Genomic DNA, 25,542 nt, shown 5'->3' on the forward strand with positions numbered 1-25,542 from the left:
GACACATTAATCTTTCTGGAAATAGATTTATTGCATAACAAATCATGTGGTTTTGTTGGCCTCAATTTGCAAAGTAGTCTCAATTTCTCTGGATAACTGACTGTGAGCAAGCACAGGTTCTATCATTCTGATTTTAATTACTATCATTAATTCTCAGATCACACATTTCATATCACACAGTTGATATGTTTGTATATGATACTCTGTGTGTGTGTGTGTGTATGTGTGTGTGTGTATGTGTGTGTAAGAGACAGACTATGTCAACTTTTCTAAACATACTGTCCACATCTTGCTATCAGGCTGTAACCTACTTTAAGTGACTACATATTGTGTAAAAAAGGTTTTCAGATTGTGCCTTGACTCCATTTTCCAAAGAGTATTTAACTCCATTTTGAATGTAATATGCAGAGACAGGATGATTCTACACATTGCTATGCATATACCCTACACCACATGTCCATCACCACCCTGAGTCATGGGCTGGAAGTAAACAAATAATTCCTAAGACTAACAGGTGTCACCCTATAAACTTACTAAAGTTGATTGGGATCATATGGACTTATGAACATATTAAAATCATATCAGAAAACTGAGGCCTGAGAACTTATCAAGCACATCACACCCTGACACCCTCACCCATATGGAGAAGACACTTCACACTGGGGTGTTGATGGCTCCCGCCAACATGTTATATGACCACCCGGTGTGTGTTTGATGGTCCCTGGAGCTCAGCTCAGTTCTGTTCTCACTGCTTATGGAGCCCACTCACCTGACTCCCATCTGCCCTATTATCCATCTAAATTCAGCCAGTCAGGTCTCTGCAGCTTGACTTAACCCTGGTGATTAAAATCTTTGACTCTGTGATTTGGCTCTGCGGCTGAGTTTCCACCAGCCCTTTTCCTACTCTGTATGCCTTGATCTTCTTCTGTGGCCTTTAAAACCTGTTTGTAGCTCTTCTGTAACCTGTAACACCTGTGTGTGTGTGTATGAAATTTTCACTTATTTATTCATTTTTGAGACAGGATCTTACTATGTACTCCAGGTCGGGCTCAAATGAGCGTTCCTCTGCCTCAGTGAACCAAGCCCTGAGATTGCCGGCATGTACCACCTCTTCCAGCTAATTTTCAACAAAAACTTTTTTAAAAGTGAAGATTCCATAAAATTGGAATTTTCTGGAAAAGCTGGCCAAACTGCCAACCACAGCCTTCTGATTTGGGAAGTAGTAGCAGAGGAAGTGGACTGTTGCTTCTTTGCTCACAGCGTGCGTTTTCTGTTCAGCAGTCTATTCCCCGTTCTGTCCACGAAAGAGGCAGAAGATGACTTCGTTGTGTATTTTCTTGCTTGAGGTTCATCTTTGCTTCTGTGTGGCCCACCCCAATTTGAAACATTTCCCTGGCCTTTCTTGGCATTCAGTTTCTGATCCCTGGTGGCTAAGGATTGACTGGAATGGAGAACTGGGCTGATTTAAAAATTAGTTATTTCTAAACACCGTGCTTATGATATTTATATTTTTTGTGTGTATGCGCGCGCGCGCGCGTGTGTGTGTGTGCCATGATAAGGCCAAAACACAACTGTGGGAGTTGGTTCTTTCTTCCTACCAGCAGAGGCGAAGGAGCAAGGCATCAGGTTTGACTGCATGTACTTTCCCTTGCTGTACCACCTCACCAGTCCTCAAACAATATTTTTTAGTAGAGGGAACACCATTCCCATTCACCCACCACACCAAATAAAATCTCACACTGAATTCCAAGTTATAAAGCTCAGTTGAACAGTTATTTTAGTTGAATAAGTGAATGACCTTTATCTCACCATGTAAAGTTTCCCCTTGGAGGAGAGATCCATGTCCAGGGCTTTGCTAACCTCGGTTTGAAATGCTATTCTAAAAGACAAGGTCCTAGCATGCAAATGGTAGGTCTTCCAAGCATGTTTCAGTGCCAGTTAGAGGGGACTCTGCATTCATCAGTGGGAACAAAAACATGCAAAGGAAGGACTGCGAACTGGTGAGATTATCTGGGTTTCTGTCCCGGCTTTGGCTTCAACTAGTTGGAGAAGCTTCAGAGTTTTAAGGAACCAAAGCCTTAAAGAGCAAAGGGGAGGCCGAGAGACCTACTGCTCCACAGTCCTCACAGAACACAGAGGGGAATTGAAGGTGTGAACTAGTGGCGCCTGTTTAAAAGAAACAACAGCTATTCCAGCTGGTGTTAGAAGTAGCAAGCATCAAACCCCAGAGCAACCTGGGGTCAGACTTCCTCATGCTCCTTTCCCCCCCAGCAGACAATTATGTGGGTTTATTTCCTCACAGCTGGCTTTGATTGTTTTGCTCTGCTTCCATTTTCTGATGGGCTTTCTCATGTGGATTTTCTGAGAAGTCCTTACAACTAACACCCATTAAGAAATTCTTTAATACCTGGAGATGGGTCATTCTTCTCTTTCAGGGAATGGAAAATTGTTTTGTCTTACCTATTTTCTCTCAGGCAATATGTTTTTCTAATTGCTAAATGAGACATATTTGCCATAGAGAAGATGGAAAATACAACCTTTTCAATACGGATAATGGCAAGCCAATTAGATAAACTCCAGAAGTGGGGCTGTTATTCAGACATGAATATCATTGTCTAGTTGCTGTTTTCTTATTTCTGGACCTGGTTTCGTCCCCTTGTTCTCTCCTAAACCCACAAGACTTGCATATATGTGGAAATGGCAGGGATTCGATTCCACTTGCTTTAATATAGTCCCTTGATTGGGATCCCACAGCATCTAGCCCTTTTATAGGCAGAGATCATGGTCACAAAGATGCCATGGGTTAAAGCAGCTTAGGAACAGTAGATGGGAACTCTGAAGACAAAACAAAAACCTTTACAAGGAACCACAAATTTAATCCTATCTTTTTCGTCCAATATATTATTTTAGGAATATTTAGTAGTGGGATAGACGTTTATATACTTGTTTATGTTACCAGCGAGGAACATTCAGTTATCTTCAGCTAAACACTGAACAAAATTCATTCCATTTGGAGCAGTGACTCCAGTGAGAAATTACTTTCTAGTTAGGGTTTTGAATCTTAACAAAGAAATTATTTTAAGAATGCTGTTTTTTCTGAAATCCATATGCTGAGGGGTCCATCGATACAAGCTGGATCTTCGTTTTCCTTAGCTGGAAGTTAACAGTTTCCCTCTGCTGGTTTCCAGCAGAACTTATCTTTCCCTTGGCTTTTTCCTTAAAAATAAAAGAAGCTTCAGGATGTCAATCTCCTCACCACATCAGAGGTTCTTTCTTGGTAACTTTGCCGTGCAGTTGTGGAATCAGGTCTTCTTCCTAAGGTACTTCTTTGTTCAACTTGAATTCTCTCTGTGAGAGGGCCTGCACATTTCTCTCTCTTTCCCTCTCTCTTTCTCTCTCTCTCTCTCTGTGTTTCACTGTGTTTTGTATGTAATTGTACATGTGTGTATGGATATCTGTTTTGGAGTGTGTGTGTTAAAGTCAGAAGACAACTTTCTCAGAAAGAGTCATTTCTCATATATCTGCCTTCCTTTTTGAGACAATCTTTCATTGACCTGGGGTTCACCATCTGACCAGGCTGGCTGTCCAGCAAACTCAGAGATCCCTGTGTACCTACCTCTCCAGTACTCAGAGTGTAATTAGGAGTTACCACTCTTAGCTGTTTTTCCCACATGGGTTCTAGGGATGCACCATGGGTCTGCATGCTCACGTGTTAAACACTTACTGACTGGACCATCTCCTTAGCCCTGGACTTGAGCTTGGTGCTTGTCCTCAAAATTCTCAAACGTGACTCCCTGTCTTACTGTTTACTATACAACCAACCATAGCAGTGTCCAGCGGAATTCATGCCACCAATTTTATTTCATAAGTTTATCTATGCACCATGGATTTCAGTATCATTTGAGAATGATTGAAAAATAGACAAGAGTGAAAAGTGAAGCAATATTGACATCTTCAATAATAAATAACCATAGGAAAGGCTAGTTGAGTCTTTCAAATGTGGATGCATTAGAAAATACTGACTGGATTGTTCTTATTTAACTTCTGAACCTCTGGCTACATGGTTTGCCTTGTTGTTATCTTCTGCAGGTCCCCAGTCATCTTCCCTGGGACCCTACATTTTGCCATTTTCTAAGTCTCATTCTTACTCATCTTCTCTGGTATATTACTAAAATTTCTCAGGCAATTTCAACTACCTTTCTCATGGCATCTAATTCTACCATTAAGTGGGTGACTCCCAGGGGATGCCTCAACTTTGACCTCTTTCCTAGATCCTATGGCCAATTGTTCATGTTGCATCTCTATTCACGTACTTGATAGATGTTAACATGCTTAATATAAACTCACATTGCCTACCCATTGCCATTAACCTGCTCCTGGCCCCGTCTTTGTCCGCTGAGTACTATTTCCACTCTGTAGCAAAGCAGGTCACCATCTTTGGAGTCTCATTGCTTTCTTTTTGTCTCCTTATCTAACGCATCAACAAAGGTATCAGAAAATTCGAAGACTCCCTCCATAGAATATGCTTAAGTTTGCTTGTTTCTCACCAGTGTTACCACTTCTAGGAACTTAAGCTACCCGCCTTTCTCCTTCTAAAGCACTGCAATCAATTTGCCTTGCTCTTCTATTCCTCTGTGCCACTTGGTCACCTTTTTTTGCCCATAGGCTGAGACACCCATGGACTTCCAGAATTTCTGACCTTACTGGTTAGCACTGCCCAAGATCTTACCCTTTTTCTCCTCTCTTATTACATCTCTTCCTTCCTCCTTGGCTCATTGCTTTGCAGCCTTCCTACCATTCCTGGAGCACACCTTGCTATTTCTAAAGCACACTATGTGTCTCTGGACTCCAGGTCTTTTCTTCTTGCTTGTTCTTCTCCCTGGACCCTCTATCTCCTGATATACACACGGATCACTTCTTACCCCCTCTGACTCTATTTTAAATGTAACCTTACCATGATAGCTAACCCTAGATGCTCCCAAGGTGTGCTCCCTTCCTCCTGCTGTACTCTATTCATCCTTATAATACGTGTTCTCCTCTCCCCACCTTCATGGAGTTTTATGCTTTCCCCTTTCATCCACATTACTACGCAAGGTTTGTGGGAGGAAGGCTTTCTTGTATCCACTGTTGTATCTTGGGACCAGAACAGTGCCCAGCACCTAAGTAGGGTTCAGTAAATAGGTGATTCTTTAGCAAGCATTCAGATAAAGGAGTTACATGGAGAATTTAATAAGCACACACAAAATGCTCACTTTTAGAGCAGGTAATAGGGGCATTTTTAGGTGTATGAAGACATTTCTTTTTGTGTTTTGGGGACAGACACGGAGAGAACTTGTTAAGGCAAGACAGGAGAAATCTGCTCTACATTCACTTATGCTTCTCTTGGGAAATCCTAAAAGTTTACTAGCTCATCTCTGGAAGTCTGTTTTGTGATTTAGAAGGATGATGCATGTGGCTCAAGCTTACTAATGCACCCCTGTAACCCCAGCATGTGGGAAGCTGAGGCAGAAGGGTAGAGTTTGAGGCTATGCTGGGTCACACAGTGAGTTTGAGGCTGGTTTAAGCTCTATATTATACACCCTTATATTCCTCCTAGTGAAAGTTCCAGCTGCTGAGAGCTGTCTGGATTTTCTCACAGCGTCCCCAGAGTGTTCCTGCCCCTTCTCTATGAAGGATAACAGCAAGAATAGCAGCTATCATTTGAAAATGTGCTCACGTCTAGGGAAATAACCAGTCTCATTCACTGGCAGCTTTCCCCTGCCTCTTTGGAGCTGTAGTAAATACTTCTCCCCAGCTCCCCACAAATAGTTAATTATAGTATCAATAGCAGTGCACTGAGGCAGGAAGCCAGGCACATCTGCAATGCCCAGAAGAGAGACTGGAAGTCGCTCCCTGTTGCGAAATAAAACCAGTGGATTTAGGCAGAAGAGCCTTTCCCACCAATGTGGGCACATACGTAGGCATCTAACTTTGATTCCCCCCACCCTCCCATCATGTTCATCTCTAGATGCTGCCAAGTCACCCTGAAAATACGTCACTTATAAACACCTGCTGGACTCTTGACGCCGTAGCTAGGAAATGGATTTGGCTGCCAGATGGGAGGCGAAACCAGGAGCTGCTCCGCTTGAATCTCACAGCTTCAGCATCTGGGCTCAAAATGTGGTCAAGGTCATTAGCCACGGATTCAGGCTTTTCCCCCGAGTTTAAAGTGAGCTCTGAAGGAGACGGGAGGGGTGAGGTGAGGAGCTGAGAGGATCAGGGGCAGCTTGACTCTGGAAGGCGTGCTACCTCTGAGCAAGAGAGACCTTTCTTTGTGAGCTCATCAGCCCTAGATCACTTTAAGGGCATTACATAGCCTCCCTTGACCTATCCCATGTGAAAATGAGATAGATGAAACTGGGATAGAATAGGAAATCATAGACTGCAGTGGATCTGAACATGTTTCCTAAAGGGCAGCTGGGTGTTGGCTGTGTTTCTGAATGCCAGGCTTATTTGCACAACATTTCTTCTGAGTCCAGCGTGGGCTTCTTCCCCTTTCAGAAGACAATTTAAGCTCATTGGGCACACCAGCTCTGGTGGGCACTGTGGTGCGTTCCCAGGTCACTTTGCAGAGCCACCCACATCCCCAGCTGCTGAAGATGGTCCACCCTTTGCCTTTGACTCTAAATTGCCTTTGACAGCAGGATGTGAGTCTCTAAGATTCTTGAAAAAAAATACCAATCATCTGGTCAACACAGGAGCACACAAGCCTGCTTCCTTATCACAGTTCAAGTTAAGATTCTCTGAAAGGACATCGCTGCCTTCAAATCTGTAGGATTGACGGAGGTAGGCCTGTTACTAGCACATTCCAAGGTCAGCGTCTCCCTCTGTTGACCCCTACCTGCCCCATTCCCCAAGAAAACGGCACGTGACTCTACTTCTTAGGACATGTTTCTAGGAAATCCAAGTGACGATCCCGTCTTTGTTTACTTTTTCACTGAGAAATCACACCTCAGGGATTGAAGTCTAAAACATGTAAAGTGGAAATTATGCATGGTTAAAATTAACTTTGAAAATTCCTTGGGGGAAGTTAGACATAAATATTGAGACAATATTCTACAAGTGTGGAAGTTTGGAACCTGGTCATGGCCCATTGCTCCCACAGAAGATGAAGTCAGTTTGTATTCAGGAAACATTTTGTATCTAAAGTATTATCTTCAAATGCTGTAATCTCTCATCCAGAAACAGTGAGAGTCACTAGGAACTGAGGCCACCTTCATGCTTAGCTCTCTCGTTGTTCAGTTCCTGGCCATGGTAGGGCACAGAATAACCCAGCAGCAGACTGAGCCAAGAACTTGCCCTTATCAGTTTCTTCTTCCTTTCCCCATTCCTACATAGCTCAGTCTATTCATTTAACCTAAATTATATAAGACTATGGTATATATTAATATTTTAATGATATTGCAGTTCCTAAACATTTCTTCGAGCAGAATCTCAAGACAGAAAACCTCACCATTTTAGAAGCAAGACTATGAGGGAAAATAATCTATTTGTAAAAACATTCTTTTAAATAGACTCTATACTATACTATACTATACTATACTATACTATACTATACTATACTATACTCAATGCCAAGCCTGAGAGACTATCACACATTCTATGTGATGTTAAGTAGAGAGACCTCGAATTTTTTAGCCATCCCCTGGAAGAAAGCATTGCCAGCACAAAAGTGGGAAAGGGGACTTTCTTTGGTGGTATTGTTTTTGTTTGAATTGAAATGAGATGGTGTTTCCTCCTTTCTCCCATTTTTAATTCAAGTAATAAAATTTTCCATCAATATAATTCCAAGGAATGATTGTGGCTGGACCACAGTACCTTCCAATGACTTGTCCTCATTTAAAAAACTGATGATAAATTCAATGTCTTTGTAAAGAACTGGGAGCTAATAGTTTAGCAGTTGTGACAAAATTTTATATAACTGCTGTGGGAAGGAGGCACATGAATATCTTGGCTTGCTTTGAATAATGAGGTTCCAACATTTTTTATTCAGAAGGTGTGTGAACTATGGCTGAATTGTTATATCATGGCTCTGTTAATTTCATGGGTTCCTTCATAGCTCATTTTACTTTTCTGATCTGAGTCTACACATAGCTGAGTAAGATGTTCACTAATTATGGTTAAATCACTGCATTCAATTAATCATCAGTATATTAGTGTGTCAAGTCAGGAAAAAAGTTTCAGCAATTACAAGATATTCTTAATTTTTGTCAGTCACCCAAGTGTCAATTGAGACTATAAACCCATCTTTAAAAACAATACCAATTTTCCTATTGTTTAAATCACATGAACAGAGAAAGTCTGGTCTTCTCAATAGCTCAGACTTTTATAAGCAAGTCACATGAATCATGGCTGGCTTCTTTCAAAGAACAGGCATACTCTCTCTTGTTTTGGAGATAAAACTGTGAATGTTTGAAGTGATTCTATTATCAATAGAAACAAACTTTTATGCATCATTAGGATACCAGAAAAATGTCACAAACATGTTCAAAAACAGATTGTTAAAAAAGAAGGTTCAGATCATGTGACTAAATGCTAGCCATAAGGAAGAGGAAGAATCTTGGAAATTGCACTATCCATTTCTTGGGACACTTGAAACGGGAGATGTCTTTAATGGACTGGCAGACTCTCCTCTTCTCCCTTCTCCTTTCTTCTCCCTCTCTCTTTCCCTCCCGCTCTCTTTTTCTCTCTATCCTTTTCTGAAGATCCAGTCCAAGGCTTCATATATTGGGCTGAATGTTCTAATGCTGTGCCCCATTTCTAGTCCTTTCTAGAAGTTTCTGAAGTATAAAACTGAATCTAAAAATGAGTTTTGGGGAATAATAGTATGATCTAGTAGATTGCTTAGAAAATAAAACAAAGATTGCAATCTTAAGCCTAATATGACTTCTTCTAATAAATAAAGCACAGATTGTTTCTTTATCAACCCACTTGGCTTCCATTGGATGAGTGTCTTTTGCTCATAAAGGAGCGTGAGTTCCCCATGCGTTTTGGTTATATTTTTCTTTAAAAGTCTATGTACAAGCTAGATAGGGAGATCTGTGAAACAAGCATCATCTTAAAGAAATCGATTCTCCAATAGTACAAGGTCTTGCAGAATTTATGCGACGTTGATATGTTAACTGGGGACAACAATTAGGTTTGACTTTCATATTTACTGATGCTGCTCTAAACAAGTTAGACAAATCTCAGGAAGGTTTTAAAATGGCAGAGAACAGCTCATTAGTTTCTTTTTGAACATGGTATTGAAAATGCATTTTTATTTTATTGTTTCATCCCAGAGTTTGATTTATCACATCTTCAAATCCTGCTCACTACCTAAACTTTCCATATGTGTATGTCCATGGTTGTGCCATGATCATCAATATGCTCAGGAAGACACTAAACAATATTTTAGAAAATAAAAATCATTCATCATGTGAGTTGTTAGGGGTAAGCTTGGAAGAAATGAAATAACAACTGGTCCTCCTTTACCCCTGGTTATGAATGCATCAAAAGACACACTAGGTAGAGGACTATACTTCTGTTACCTAGATATATATTTTAGAATAATGATAAAAAAAACAAGTAGGGAAGGAGAACACTATTTCATGATTTAAAACAATGTTGATTATCATTCATTTATTCAGCCATTACTTGTGGAAGCTGTACAGTACATTCAGATACACACTACAGAAAGACATCGAAGAGACAAATGGCACACAAGTTTAAGTCATGATACTCAATAGTATGCCAATAATTTGACAGAGGGAAAAAACTGAAAGAGAGAATAATTTTGAAATTATATCCATGTTTGCCTATTGATGGTGTATTAAAAGCGGCATGTTAGAGCCCCTGTTTAGCATTTTTATCTGGTTTTCACTCACATTAAGTGGAGGAGCATTGTTGAAATTTCTATTCTAAAGACAGACCAAGCACAGAGAGAAACCTGCTGCACCCATCCATCTTTATTTTCTCAGCGGCTTTGTCTTTCTCATGTAGTTTTTGGGATGGTAGTGGATCCTGGCTTCTTAGGCCAGAAAACTGCCTCGCTGAATGCAGCCCCAAGAGCTTGTAGTAACTCCACCCATCTTTTGCATGCTTGCAGTCCCTTGGGCTTTATGCCACCTTTTATAGGTCACAAACAGGGAGTAAAGGGGCCGTGAAGGATGAAGCTGAGGTGACATGCACAGATGAAATTGGTTGGTATAGGATGGGACTTCTCAACTTTTTCAACTCATGACCATTTTGTATTCAAGACTTCTTTTTACACAAGTCTGAGTATCAAGAAACATAAAACAGCTACACAAACCAAACACTTAATGATAACAAATCATAAAGAGATTTATTTTAAGATAGGTTTTCTGGTACACCTATAATTTTAGCATTTAGTAAACATGAGGGCAAATTTGCATATTGAGATGGATATTTGCATATTTAGATATATTTGTTTCTGCTTAAAGTATTAAATCTTGGCTAAATATTTGATTAAGCATTTTAAATGTTTCTCAGAGTTGATAGATGCTTTTATTTTATAATTGGCCTCTTTTCATCAACATGTAGTACAAAATAGTGTTTCAGTCTATCAGAGAAATTGTCGGAAATTCTGCCTCAGCCAAGATTAATTCAATAATTTTTTTGTAACTCGTCATCAGCTCAAACAGCAATATTCGAAATCAAATATTATAACACAATGCAATCTAATACTATACTAATTTGATACATGCTGAGGAACGCTGGTAGGAAAATATTGAAAGTCTTTGATTTCCATCATTAAACCATTGTATTTCTGTATGAGAAGAAAATTTTGTGTATAACCAAACACTGAAATTCATAACATAAAATGTGCTTGAATTTGAGCTGAGGTATGGTGGGTGGTCTGAATGGAACTGGACTCACAGGCATAATACACACACACACACACACACACACACACACACACATATATTGAGACAGGGTTTCTCTGTGTAACAACCCTAGCTATTCTGGAACAAGCTGGAACTAGCTCTTGTAGACCAGGCTGGCCTCAAACTCCCAGAGATCCTTCTACCTCTGCCTCCTGAGTGCTGGGATTAAAGGTGTGCACCATTAGTGCCTGACTCAAAGGCTTATATATTTTAGTGCTTGGTCTCTAGTTGGTGGAACTGTTTGGGAAGGATTAGGAGGTGTGGCCTTGTTGTAGGAAATGTGTCACTGGGGACTAGCTAGCTTTGAGGTTTCAAAAGACTTGTGTTCTCTCTATCTCTGTCTCATGGTTGTAGATTAAGATATGAGATCTCTGTTGCTGTATCACTAAATCATCATGGGCTCTAGCCCTCTGAAAATGTAAGTCAATTAAACTCTTTTATAAGTTGCCTCTGTGTTTGATCACAGCAATAGAAAAGCAACTAAAACAGTGTGCCAGGCTGTATTGGTTGGCATGGAATTCTACGTGACAAAGTGTACACATATGTCAAAACCAGGCTTCGGTGAAATTACATGTCATAATATGGGCATAGGCTGCCAGAAGCACCTTGAATTCATTGTTCATTTGACTGTCATATGGTCAGAAACCTTTGCCATTGCCAACTGTTTTATAATTCCGTTATTTTATTATACAACCCCATGTGGATTACAGTACACAGTTTGAGAGACTATGGTCTAGAAGACATTTTCAGAGAAGGGGGAAACAACCTATTCTTAAATTCTGGCTCATGAGTCACTGTTTGCAACATCTATGCAAGAAACGAGACTGCATCAACTATTCTTCAGGTTTCCCAGCCCTTCCCCCCTTTTATTTCTCTATTATTTACATTCATTTTACAATCTGCTTGTGTATGCTTAGTAACCCTGTCTTAGTTAGGGTTACTATTGCTGGATAAAACACCATGACCAAAACAACTCAGGGAGCAAAGGGTTTATTTCACTGGAACTTCCAGTGAAGTCAGGAAGTCAGGAAAACAAATCAAGCGTGGAAGGAACCTGGATGCAGCCCAATCTTATGGAGACATTTTGTCAGTTGAGGTTCCCTCCTCTCTGGTGACTCTAGCTTGCGTCAGCTGATATAAAACTAGCTAGCACAAATTCTGAAGCTGGAATACCCCCAAGCCACACATACTTGCATTACTCCCGAACTATACATGCATACATTTTTGTTTAAGGTTTATAAAGCCTCAGCGTGCATTTTCACATTGCTACTTTTGCAATGCTCACTGATGATTTTTGTTTAAGAATAGTGTCTGACAATTTTGACCTCTGCAGATGCCTAACATTGTGCGACTATAAGAACATCACACAGAAAAGATCTGAGCCTTAATGTAATGTTTTGAAATGAAGCAGTTGTAAGAAGAGTTTTGTTTTTCCAAAAACAAATACGAACTTTTTTCGTTAAAGATTATAAGAACTTCATGCTCTATTTATTCTCCTAAAATGGATTCATTATTGACAACATTTAGGTTATTTAATCTTGACTAGTTTCCCTGATGACTTCTGTGGGCTTTTATGGGTAGGGCAGACGTTTACCTCGACTAGGTCCAGGTAGTTGGCTTCTAGGACTCTTAAAATGCATGACGAAAGGGAGCAGATGCTCCTGCTAGTGATAATAGGTAATGTTTTGAGAAGAAAGAAAAAATGAATAGAATTCTCAAGATGTGACCTCCTTCTTTATTATCAACCCATCTCATTATCTTCCCTTTTGTAAACATCACACGACACCAAGAATCACCATGCCAGAGATCATTTCAAATGAAATAATCTCAGCTTAGTGACCTCACATAATCTCCCTGATCCAAACATTGGCCTTGCAGACATTTGGCTCTTCAGTTCTGCTTTCAGCCAGCCTGGACTTAAAAGCATCTTTCTGTTTTGGTCTCATTCCTTTTATGTGTTTTCGAGTACGTGGGAGGCATTGCCTTTGAACTACTGAAGGAGAGAAACTAACAGGGCTTCTGTATCATATAGAAGTGAAAGGGAACTGACTGGCCACCACAGGCAAGATGGGGCACAGTTGACATGAGGCAAAACCAGTTTCATAATGTATCTTGGTGAGCTTTGCCCAGTGGTACTCACATTGGATTAAAAAGTGATATCAATAAGATCCCTTCCAACGTGCCCAAAGGTGTCCCTGGGCAGTTAGTTACTAAAGCCAAGGACAAGGCTATGAAGGAGAGCTCTCCCCATGAGTCACGGTGGTGACTTACACAACAGACTCGGCATTAGACCCTTGGTTATTATTGCAAAGGCAATGAATGATAAAAGGGCTTTTCAGAATCAGAATTTCCCTCAGGCCACATGGAAAGACCTGTGTTAGGGAGTAAAAACAAAATTACCTGTGGCCTTTTATCTGGTGACTTGCTTGGGAGCCTTTACTTTCTAATTAAAGCCCCAATTAAAACTGATGAAATGTTGATCAGTTTCAGAAGAATAAATTCCCAGGTTCTACTTACCAAAATGGGGTCTTGACCAATCCCTAACTCAAACATCTTACCCACTTTGATGGTTTAAGAGTCATAAGAAAGAGGTTGCACTGCCTTCAAAGCAGAGACTGAAACTTGATCTTGGTGGTACTCTGCCTTTAAGAACTCGCCTAAAGAAACTGGGATATAGGTACACGAGGTAGTTGGAGATTCAAGGAGGAAGAAGGTTGCGATGGGTAAAGTTCCTGTTCTGAAGAGAAGAAGTACGAACATTGGAGAGAACTCCTCTTGGCTAAGATCTTACAGGTGATTGAAAAAACAAATATTACCTGTATGAGGGAGTTGAAAATAAGATCTAGAGTCCAAGAGTCAAATAAAAATTAGAGGTAAAAGTTGGAGATCGTAAACATTAAAAAGACAGCTGAGTTCTCGTAGCAGATGGAGATTCATAACTGTCACAATGCAGAAAATGACTGATCACGATGTGCCTACCCCTTATAGACACACCTGCCATACAATCCCCACACTCAAGACTCAGAGAATATCAGGAAAGAAGGGAGCAGGAAGATTATATGAGTCAAAGGACCAGAGAGTCTTCTGTGAGACTGTATCTCCTAGAAATTCCATGGAAGATGTACCCATGAAACTTTAACAATATGGTTGCCTAAGGAAGACATGAACAAAGACAGCACCAATAGATATCAAAACATGGAGGAGGTTCATAGGGTTGAACCTCTAGACATAGACCTATAGGCAGCTTAGGACTACTGAAGGAGAGAGAATAAATTTCCCCCGGGAATTTATAATGGGTTATCCAATACCAAGGGGTCATTCGTAAAATTATATATATGTATATATATATATGTGTATATATATAATATGTATATATATAATTTATATGTGAGACACTAAGTGGACTCACTCACCATGTTGTATTTATATTTGTTTTTTTATAAAAATATAGCAATAATTAAAAAAGAGAGGTTATGAATTTGAGAAGGAGTAAAAGGGAGGGAACAGATTGAAGGCAGGAAAGGGAAGGGGGAAATTTTATAACTATATTTTAATTAAAATATTACTAAATTAAACAAAAAAGACAAATGAGGAGTAAGGATCAGAAGAAGATACAAGGGAAGAAAGCCGACTGAGGTCTTCAGCACAGCCATGCATGGATGCGGAGACACCTACGGTCTGTGGAGAGCTGAGCGTCATCTACTGGTCTGCATATTGTTCTTTTCATAATAGGAAACACAGAAACCTTTTCAAAGCATGAATTTGCCACCAGAAACCTTCCATAAGCAACTCAGTAAACCACTGTGTGTCTTTCCATCATCACAGGCCAAAGCATGCTTCCAGGCAATCTGTTATCTCCATGTAATAATAAGAAAAGGGAATGAAGCACCCGAGTGCCCTCCCCATTCCTATCCTTAGGAATAACCTAGGGTTATTTATTGTGCACTAAACAGGAACAGCGAATCCATGGTGTCTTCCAACGATCCATTGCTTCTATCAAAACAGACGAAATTCCAGCATTTCAACATCCCCCACCTGCCTTCAGCATCCCTGTATCCACCAGGTGAGTTCTGGTGTGGAAGTAGAGATCAAGACGTAGGTTTTTGGGCAGAACTTACCCTGGGGTCTCTCTCCAGCTGCTGCTTGTGGTGTAGGCTGCGTCTTCTTTTGGCCTTTGCAAGGCCATTGTGATAAAAGTGATACAGGCCTTCTGCAAAGGGGAGCTGTGGAAAGCCAAGCAGACAGGAGGGTAGTTAGTTTCTAGATTGGCACCAGAATATGTACAAGAAGCAGGAACTGAGTGAGGACACAGTTTAGATCTCCTGTTAGACCCCAAACCTCCATGCTATTGCTTTCCTCACTGCATATCTGGTACCTATTTCTTCCTCTTTCTTCAAATGTCCTTTATTCTCCCAAGTTGTAGCTTTTACAACCCCATCTTTACACTCACACACACACACTAAATTCTCCAGCCCCTTCTTCCAGAAAGTACTTATACAGCAAGCAGTACCCAGATACACAAAGGGCTGTGCTGTGACTAAATACTCTTACAGACCAATTACCTAATCTCTCTTGGGGTTTCCCTGCGTCTCTTTGGTACTTCTCATCTGGTTGGGAACAGTGTGGTCACTTAAATCAGACAAGTGCCTGCTGGGTGCCAGGCCAGGCTCCACACTGCTTTCCTACATTCCAAGGGCACCTGGAATCAAGCGTGAGTGCCAAGACCAGAGAAGAAGCCACAGCAAGGAGAGCTTGTCTTTCTCTATGAGTTACAGAAGATCTAGCATGTACTGCCATTTGGTCTATGGCCCCAGGTGACTTGAGGGAAGAGCCCTGATATAAAAGCTTGCACTCTTGAATGTTGCCCATGTTTGTTATCATCTAACAGGATGGGCTTGGGCAACTTACCTCCTTCTAGGACCCTCTCTCTTCCTCCTTTGCATATAGGTATGCATGTATAAAATTTTCATACACACACACACATATATGTATATGTATATATAAAGATCCAAGGTTTCCAAATATTTGTTACTTTTTCACATGCCTTCATAGTGATGAAAATATGTTGTTTATAGTACTTATTCTGAACAGTTAATTTAACCAAATGCTTCACAATTAAGAAAATAATGGGTGTATGTACATTTTTATTGGAGAGAGGACACATGGTTTGCATGAGATTTTTAAGGGGGTTCCTGAATTAAAATGTTCCACCATTCTAAACATTTGATGGTAAACTATAGATGTGTGTTCCAACCAAGTGCTTAGAAGGAAAGGGAAGAGTAGGTGAATGCTTAAAGAAGCTTTTCAAAACTAAATGAGGTTTATTGAGAACTTTCACATCAAGTAGGGCCTCAGTGTGGCACAAATATTTCTTAAGTAATTATCATCATTATAAAAGGAGAATATAGTAAATTTAGAAAACTAAGGAAAACACAAATAGACAAAAGAACTGGATTTTTTAAGTCACCTTTTCCTTATTAGTAGTATTTGGCTTAATGGATATAATGGACAATCTTTTTCCTTTTCTTTTCTAAGCCAATCCACCGTCAGGAGCAAACTATTATTTTCTTAAATATATGAGTTAATTTTGGTCACATATATTGTAACTATTAGGCATTATTATATAAAATAGTTTTTCATCTGCCCCTCACATATTATTACACACTCTACTTTTACCTCTCTGTTGGTAGCTGTTGCTATGACACAAGAGATACCATGATGTATTTAGACTTTACATTGCTGATGTATTCTTAGACATTTATTCCTCTCTTTCTTGTTTAATAATTGAAGACGCTGCTGTGTTTGGGGACAGGGAGACCTTCAGGAATGATGAGTTGAGGAGCTTCAAGAATGACTTTCACAGAAGCACTGGAAACAATTGCCAAGCAACCATTTCAGAATTCGGAAAATTAGCAGGAAGCTTGAAGCCTCCCGAGGAACATTTAATCAAGCAAGACAATACTCTGCCAGTAATAACTAAAGACTTGTGGGGTTTATAACTTGTCCTGTCTGTCCATTGATGCCAAATTCTATGGTTTCTTTGAAAGCAGATGGCTTCAAAGTCATCCCAACCACCATAGAATTCTATATGTGTATAAAACAGCAACTTAACACACACAGGGTAATGTACACAAGATTGAAGTAACTCAAGAAGCTCCTTTCTCAGATAACTGGAAGATATCCAGAAAGTCCCATTTATAGAGCTAAAGTTTGTTATATGACTTCAACATTGTTCATTGAGAAAGGTTTTATATTTGGAGCATTTGTTGAAGATAGTTTGTGGCAATTACCTAACACCACAGCTTCTTAAACTAGCAATGTCAACTGCGGTCAATGAGTAACTGGCCCAAGGACTGCAAAGAAAAATATGGAGAGAGACATATTCACAGAGGTTTTGCCAGTCACAATGTTTGCAGAGACTTAGAAGGTGACACATACGAGAGAATTGTTTGTGTAACCAGAAAATACCTAAAAAGATCTCAAATGTTCACTTCTGACTGATCTTGAAATTCTATGTAAATAGAAGTTCAAGGTCAAAACAGGCTTGCAAACTTCTGCCTGAGCATAAAAGGTGTGCCCTAAGATGTATTTAAAGCCTGCCAGCAAAGATAAGAAACCCTTACCCAATAACTATCTCCTTTTTTGATTTTTTTAATCTATTTTTTTAAAATTATATTTTCTCATTTTATATACCAATCCAAGTTCCCACTCCATCCCCTCCTCCTATTCCCTCCACTTTCCCCCCTACCCCACTCACCATCCTCTCTTCAGAGAGGGTAAGGCTTCCCATGGGGAAGTCAACAGAGTCTAGCACATTGCTTTGAGGCAGAACCAAGGCCCTCCCCTCTATATTTAGGCTGAGAAAGGTATCCCTCCAAAGAGAATGGGTTCCAAAAAGCCAGTTCAAGTAGTAGGGATAAATCCTGGTCTCATTGCCAGTGGCCTCACAGTCTGCCCCAGCCATACAACTGTCACCCACATTCAGAAGGCCTAGCTTGATGCTATGCTGGCTCCCCCACTATCAGTCCGGTGTCGGTGAGCTCCTCCTAGCTCAGGTCAGCTGTTTCTGTGAATGTCCCCATCATGGTCTTGACCTCTTTGCTCATATTCTCACATCTCCCACTCTTCTACTGGACTTTGGGAGCTCATCCCAGTGCTCCACTGTAGTTCTCTGCCCCTGCTTCCATCAGTTGCTGGATAAAGGTTCTATGGTAACATTTAAGATAGTCATCAATCTGGTTAGAGGACAAGACCAGTTCAGGCATCCTCTCCACTGTTGCTTAGGGTCTTAGCTGGGGTCATCCTTGTGAATTCCTGGGAATTTCTCTGGTGCCAGGTTTCTAGCTATCCCCATAATGGTTCCCTCTATCAAGATATCTCTTTCCTTGCTCTCCATCTCTGTCCTTTCCCCATTTCCATCATCCCATTCCCTCAAGTTCTACTCCCCCCTCCTCTTCTCCCCTCCTCGTCCCCTTCCTACCTCCCTTCTCCTCCCACCCCCATACTCCCATTTTTTCTCAGGAGATCTTGTCTATTTTCCCTCTGCAAGGGGATCTATATATGTTTCTCTCAGGGTTCTCCTTGTTACTTAGCTTCTCTGGAGTCATGAACTGTAGGTTTGTTATCTTTTCCTTTACAGCTAGTATCCACTTATGAGTGAGTACATACTGTGCTCATCTTTCTGAGTCTGGGTTACCTCACTTAGGATGTTTTTTTCTAGTTCCATCCACTTGCATGCAAATTTCAAGATGACTTTTTTTTTTTTTTTTTTTTTTTTTTTTTTTTAACCATTGAGTAGTACTCCATTGTGTAAATGTACCACATTTTCTTTATCCATTCTTTGGTTGAGGGACACTTAGGTTTTTCCAGGTTCTGGCTATTACAAATAATGTTGTTATGAACATAATTGAAAAAATGTCCTTGTTGGATGACTGTGCATCCTTTGGGTATATGCCCAATAGTAGTATTGCTGGGTCTTGAAGTATGTTGATTCCCAATTTTCTGAGAAATTACCATATTGATTTTCAAAGTGATTGTACAAATTTAAATTCCCACCAGCAATGGAGGAGTGTCCCCTTACTTCACATCCTCTCCAACATAAGTTTTCATTGATATTTTTGTTCTCAGCCATTTTGATTGGTGTAAGATGGTATCTCAGAGTCATTTTGATTCGTGTTTCCCTGATGGCTAAGGATGTTGAATATTTCCTTAAGTGTCTTTGGGCCATTTGAGATTCTTCTGTTGAGAATTCTCCCATGCTCTTGGATAGTTAGGATCAACATAATAAAAATGGCAATCCTACCAAAAGCAATCTACATATTTAATGTAATCCCCCATTAAATCCCAACACAAATCTTCATAGACCTCAAAAAAACAATACTCAACTTCCTATGGAAAAACCAAAAACCCAGGATAACCAAAACAATCCTGAACAATCAAAGAACTTCCAGAGGCATCACCATCCCTGACATCAAGCTCTATTATAGAACTACAGTAATGAGCACAGCTTGGTATTGGCATAAAAACAGACAGGTTGACCAATGAAACTGAATCGAAGACCCGTATGTCAATTCACACTCCTATGAATGCCTGATTTTTAACAAAGAAGTTAAAATTATACAATGGGGAAAAAAGCATCTTCAACAAATGGTGCTGGCATAACTGGATGTCAAAATGTAGAAAAACAAAAATAGATCCATATCTATCCCCATGCACAAAACTCAAGTCCAAATGGATTAAAGACCACAATATAAATCTGACCACACTGAACCTGATAAAAGAGAAAGTGGGAAGTAGTCTTCAATGCATAGGCACAGGAGATCACTCCCTAAATATAATGCCAGTAGCATAGACACTGAGGGCAACAATACATAAATGGGACCTCCTGAAACTGAGAAACTTCTGTAAAGCAAAAGACACAGTTAATAAGACAGAAAGGCAGCCTACTGAATGGGAAAAGATCTTCACCAACCCCACATCAAAGGACTGATGTACAAAATATATAAAGAACTCAAGAAATTAGACATCAAAACCAAATAATCCGATTAAAAATGGGGTACAGATATAAACCCTGTCACTATCTTTAAGAAAATGTCAGTCCAATATTTGACTGACTACCAGGCTAAGCAAGGAGAGATCAGAAGAGCACTCAAAAAGTCAGAGTTCAGAGAATTAGTCTGGGAAATACACTAAACAAAAAAGCAAACAAATCAACACAGCAACAATAAGGCTTAGAACATAACTCTAAACACAGGAGTGGTGTGAATCCCACTTCCAGATTTTCTGCATAGTGTTTTTTAAGATGCCAGTCTTCAGCAAAAGTATAATGAGGCCTATAAAGAAACATGGTCCACACATAGGAAAAGGGGAGGATGAATAAACACCTTCTGAGCAAGTCCACATGTTGTACTTACTAGATGAAGACTTTAGATATGTTCAAACAGCTAAAAGGGACAGCTTGTCTGCAGAATGACAGCAAAATATGAAGACACTGAATAATCACACAGACAATATAAACAAATAGAAACAAAAAGGATAAATTATGGACTGGAAAGTATAATAACTGAATGAAAAATATCCTTAGAGGACCTTAATAGCATATTTAAGTTGTCAAAAATAATCAACAAATGCAAATATAGTTCAACTCAGATGACCTCTTTTAACAGATAAGAAATGAAGTAAAATGAAGAAAACACTACCAAGCATACCATTTATACACAGTAGAAGTTTCTCAAGAAGAGGGAGAAGTAAACAGGAATAAGCAATGAATGAAAACTTCCATACATTCACAGGCAAAATTAGTATTCCTGTCTAAGAAGTGAAATAGAATCAGAATAGGATAAAATCAGACATGTGCATATTATACATACAATGGTCTACCTGCTGAGAGGCACACATGAGAATCATCCAAGCACTGAGCCAAAAAATGTTTTTGAGATACTCAGGAAGATTTGAAACTGACTTTTTGCCAGAGATGAACCTCAGAAGTAGAGTGCTTGAATAGAATACACAAGGCCTTGTGTTCATTTCCAGTTCTGAATACAACCCAAAACAGAACACGAAAAAACACCTGACTGCCTATGGGCAGTCATGAAGAGCACATGGCAGTTGGGTAGTATATTCCCAATGCCAAAAAAAAATTCATTAACCAACAATTCTGGATCTGACAAAACTACTCTTCAAAAATAAAGAAACTCTTACAGCCCCAGAAGAACAAATTAAGAAGCAGTTTCTCACTTGGAATAACTAACTTCAGCTACAATGAAAGACTTTCAGACATTTGTGGGAATCCACAGGAAGAAGGGAGCAACCGCAGTGGCAGCAAACCTAAGTGTAAAGGGTGGTGCCCTTAAATCTCTTTTATCTTCATAAGTTGGTTATGTTGGTTATTTTGTTACAATACCAGACAATGGACACTGTATGTAGAGGAGATATCCCATATAGGAGATATTTCCTGCATCCCAGATTGCTCAGTGTTTCTATAAGTCTCCTCTAAGAGTGTATATTCTAAAATCGACCAAAACCAGAGGAAGAATGCAAATATCCATTTTTCTAAAGTCTCAACAACACGAATTCAGTAGCTATTGATTGGTGCTTAAATATTTGCCAACTTAATAGATAAATATACCACCTTATTTGGGTTCTCTGTTCTAAATGTTTGAGTATTTTCATATACTTATTTTGCCATTACAGTTTCTTCTCTGAATTGTCTGAATTTCTAACCCTCAAGCGTGGCTATAATGAAAAAGTTATTATTTTATACTGCTATAAATTTAGGGATTTTCCCCCCTTAGCAGTAGATAGCAGGAAAGAAATATCTAAATGAAAAAAAATGCCTTATTTCCTCTGCTTTTAGGGCAACTAGGAAGTCTGTAATAAGATTAGTTATCTGTCCACTTATGACAACAGTCCCATCAGCTCAGATAGGATCTCTGCTGGGACATTCTTGGCTTGAGAGGAGAGAGCTAGTATCAGGTCTGTGGCTATAGGGTGGCCTTCAGCAGCACAGCCAAGTCTGTCAGGGGATGGGCATGCAAGAGAAAGTCTTTAGAACACTGTAGCTTTTGTAATTTAGCTCCTGTTCATTAAAAACCAGATTCTCTAGGGCATATTTAACATAAATATTTCATGTGCATTTTCCAGGCTCAATGGTTCTTGAATACATTTTCTACTTAACCCTATTCATGTGCTTGGGGTAATGTTAAAATTTGAGTTTAAAACATGAACCAAGGGAAAGAAAGCATTGCCATAATGCCTCTGGCTACCCAGAATCCTATGACTTTGACCTCTGCTGGTTGGCACAGACTTAGATTTTTATTTCCTATTAAGTAGGGTACTATAAATCTCAGAATTTTAACACTAGAGAAGAACTTGGGGTTAAGTAGCAGTGAGTTTTGGAAGAATATATTTTATTTTTATTCTGGCTTTGTTTACTGAATTTTATAAAGTAAATTTGAGTGGGGGCAACAGGAAATTTTTCTTACAGTGGACTTGTGGAGGTGGTGGTCAAAGTGGAACCTCATCATTTAGGATGTGTGTCTGTAGAGCGTTACCAATGGATGACAAAGTTAATGTGAAAAAATACAGCAGCAGGCAATCAAAGGGACCTAGAAGGTGCCGACTTGACCAAGTGAAATGAGTGGATTGCCCCATTATGAGATGCTGTAGGCATGTGTCAAGGTGACCACAGGAAGGACATACTCTGCCCTGCATAGAGCTCTGGTGACACATATATAATGTGTATTCTATCAGGTGAAAAGGCCAGACAAACCAATAACTGGCTAAGAGTCTTTGAAGTCATGTTCATGAAAGACCAAGAACTTTTCAAAACTAGAGGAGACAAGGAAGACAGTTAAATAAGCATATTACAAATTCTAGATTAGAGCCTGCATCAGAGAGAAAGACATTTGTGAGGCCATTGGAAAATTTTGTAAAGGTCTTAATGACTAGAATCAATGCTTCCTTGCTGCTTTTACTAATTGGACTATGATTATGTAAGACATCATCTTGGGGAGGGCTGGATTAAAGGCAGGACTAAGGGATCAAATTCTCCATGCTATTGTTTATTACTTGTTTTTTGAATAGTGTTCTGGTAAACATGTGCAGTGTGAAAATTTCCATTTCAACCACTTTAACATATGCAGCCTAGTGTTGCTAAGTACATCTCATTGTGTACCTTTTGTCAACCTCCCACAGTCAGAACTTCTGTGGGACAATGGTCTTGTTCCTTGCAAAGATTTGTTACCTGTATTACTTTAATAAAATGCTGATTGGTCAGTAGCCAGGCAGGAAATATAGGCAGGACATATAGGAGAATTCTGGGAAGAGAAAAGGTTCAGTCTACAGTTTACCCAGATTCAGAGGAAGCAAGATAAGAATGCCTCACTGATAAAAGGTACCAAGCCACGTGGCTAACACAGACAAGACTTATGAGTTATGTAGGATGTATGAGTTAATAAGAAGACTTAGCTAATAGGCCAACCAGTTTACGATTAATGTAGACCTCTGTGTGTTTCTTTGGGACTGAATGGCTGTGGGACTGGGCAGGACAGAAACTATTGCCAACACAGAATCAGTTCACCACTACCAAATAAAACTCTAAGTCAATTGATCTATTGGGGGTGGGGCTGGCAGTGGGAACAGGACTTATCCTGGGTATATGAACTGGCTTTTTGGAACCCATCCCCTATGGGGGATGTCTTGATTAGTCTTGATACAGGGGAAAAGGGTTTAGTCCTGCCTCAAATTGGTATACCAGACTTTATTGACTCCCCAAGGGAGGTTTTACCTCCTCTGAGAAGTGGATACAGAGTGAGATGGGGGAAGGTGAAGAGTGGAGAAGGGGAGGAAGGGAGAACTGGGGCTAGTATGTAAAATTTTAAAAATTAAGGTGCCGGCCTAATGTTTCCATCAGTCTGAGAGACTGGAGCATTAGCAGTGAGGCCAACCTAGGCTAGACTGTGAGACCCTACTGCAAAGAACAAGCAAACAGAGCTGAAGGTGAGCTCAGTGGCAGACCACTTGGGTTGGATAACCACCACATGAACACACACACTCAGAGGAAACACTGCTGTTCACCAACCCCCCAAATAGGAACTAAAACATCAAAACCAACTTATAACTGTATGATGGTCAATATCATTTATCAACATGGTAGAATTGGGTTTAATTGGGAGCTGGGCCTCCAGGCACACCTGTATGAAATGGCCTTGATGTCCTTAGCTGATCTGAGAAGACTGACTTGACTCTGGGCGGGGCTATTCTCTGTTGTGAGGATCCCATAGTGTATAAAACCAAGGAAAAGTGGAAAATACCATGCATCCATCACTCTCTGTTCCCTACTACCACAATGTGATGTGACCAGCTGCCTCAAACTCCTACTGCCCCGCAACTCCCCTGCCCTGATGAGTTATACCCCTGAAGAATGAGTCAGAAAAAGTCTTTTCCTTTCTCAGTTGCTTTTCTTAGGTATTTTAACACAGTAACAGGCAAAGAAGTTATGACAACTCATTAAACATCCTCCCTTCTCTTAGGCTTGCAACTTTTCCCTTTCTGTCTCTGTGATATCTCTTGTCAGGGGAAGCATGCAACACTTGACCTTTCATGCTTGTCTTATTTCACTTAAACAGAATCTCCTCATGACTCTTATGTGTTGAGAATGTGTCAGAGTTTCTTCCCTTTTAACAAGGAGCAATAACTCACTCTGTGTGCTTAAATTCTACATTTTGTTTTCCCTTCAAGCATTAATGGGCACTTGGTTTGCTTCTCATATTGGCTGCTGTAAAAAGGAGAACCACGAACATGGGTACATCTGTGTTTGAGCAACACTTAAAAGTCTAAGATCATTTCTAAATTGCAAGTTAAATGTAAATATATTTTAATATTTAATTGTGAAGGCCCTACCACTTCTGACTGTCGTGTACTGAGATAGCTTTCCTTAGCTGTGTTGTCAGAGCTAACTGAGTTATACCCTCTGGCTTGGTCCAGTTGCTTCATTTCATAAGAGCAAACATTAGGGGCTAGGGAGATAGCTCAGTTGGGTAAAATGCTTGCTGTGTAAGCATGCGATCATGAGCTGGGGTCCACAGCATCTACATAAAAACCGAGAGCACTGATGTATGCTTGTCACTCCAGTACTGCAGGGGGCGGGGGCTGGGTGGGGAAGAAAGCATAAACTCCAGGGATTGCCCATCAGACAGCCTAGCTGAACCAGTGACTTCAGAGTCAGTGAGAGACCCTGCCTCAAAATATCAGCTGGAGAGCAATAGAGGAAGACACTGGAGTTACAGCCCCACACATACAGTGATAGGTGTGCACTCATATGTATAATACACACACACACACACACACACACACAGAGACTCATGAATGGACGGATGCATTTGTACAGAAGCACAAAAGAACAAAATCCCAGCCACTAAGAGTGTGAAGGCTCAGGACTTCCAAGAGTCCCCTCAACATCATTTCTAATTCTGTGTTCCACCCATCTTTGTAAATATGGCTTTAAATCTGTGTAACCTTGGACTGGAATTCATGGTAAAGTGAGTGGAACTCAACATGTAGTCACACTGTGAGTGACATCCCCATCCTTGAGCCCATGGGAGCCATGATGGTGACT

General features: G+C 40.1%; 1 protein-coding gene across 2 annotated transcripts in view; it reads right to left on the reverse strand.

Moving 5' to 3' along the window:
• The window catches only part of Pcsk2 (proprotein convertase subtilisin/kexin type 2), a 228,872-nt gene that overhangs the window by 183,724 nt on the left and 19,606 nt on the right, over positions 1 to 25,542 (reverse strand). Inside the window, exon 2 of one of the 2 annotated variants that reach the window (XM_038331505.1) lies at positions 15,044 to 15,148. The exons of the other annotated variant lie outside the window; for it this stretch is intronic. Within the exon in view, the coding sequence (XP_038187433.1) occupies positions 15,044 to 15,148 (105 nt within the window). The remainder of the gene's footprint in view (positions 1 to 15,043; positions 15,149 to 25,542) is intronic. 2 annotated transcript variants of the gene reach the window in all.

Source organism: Arvicola amphibius, chromosome 5 (genome assembly GCF_903992535.2).
Source record: "Arvicola amphibius chromosome 5, mArvAmp1.2, whole genome shotgun sequence".
Classification (NCBI taxonomy): Eukaryota; Metazoa; Chordata; class Mammalia; order Rodentia; family Cricetidae; genus Arvicola; species Arvicola amphibius.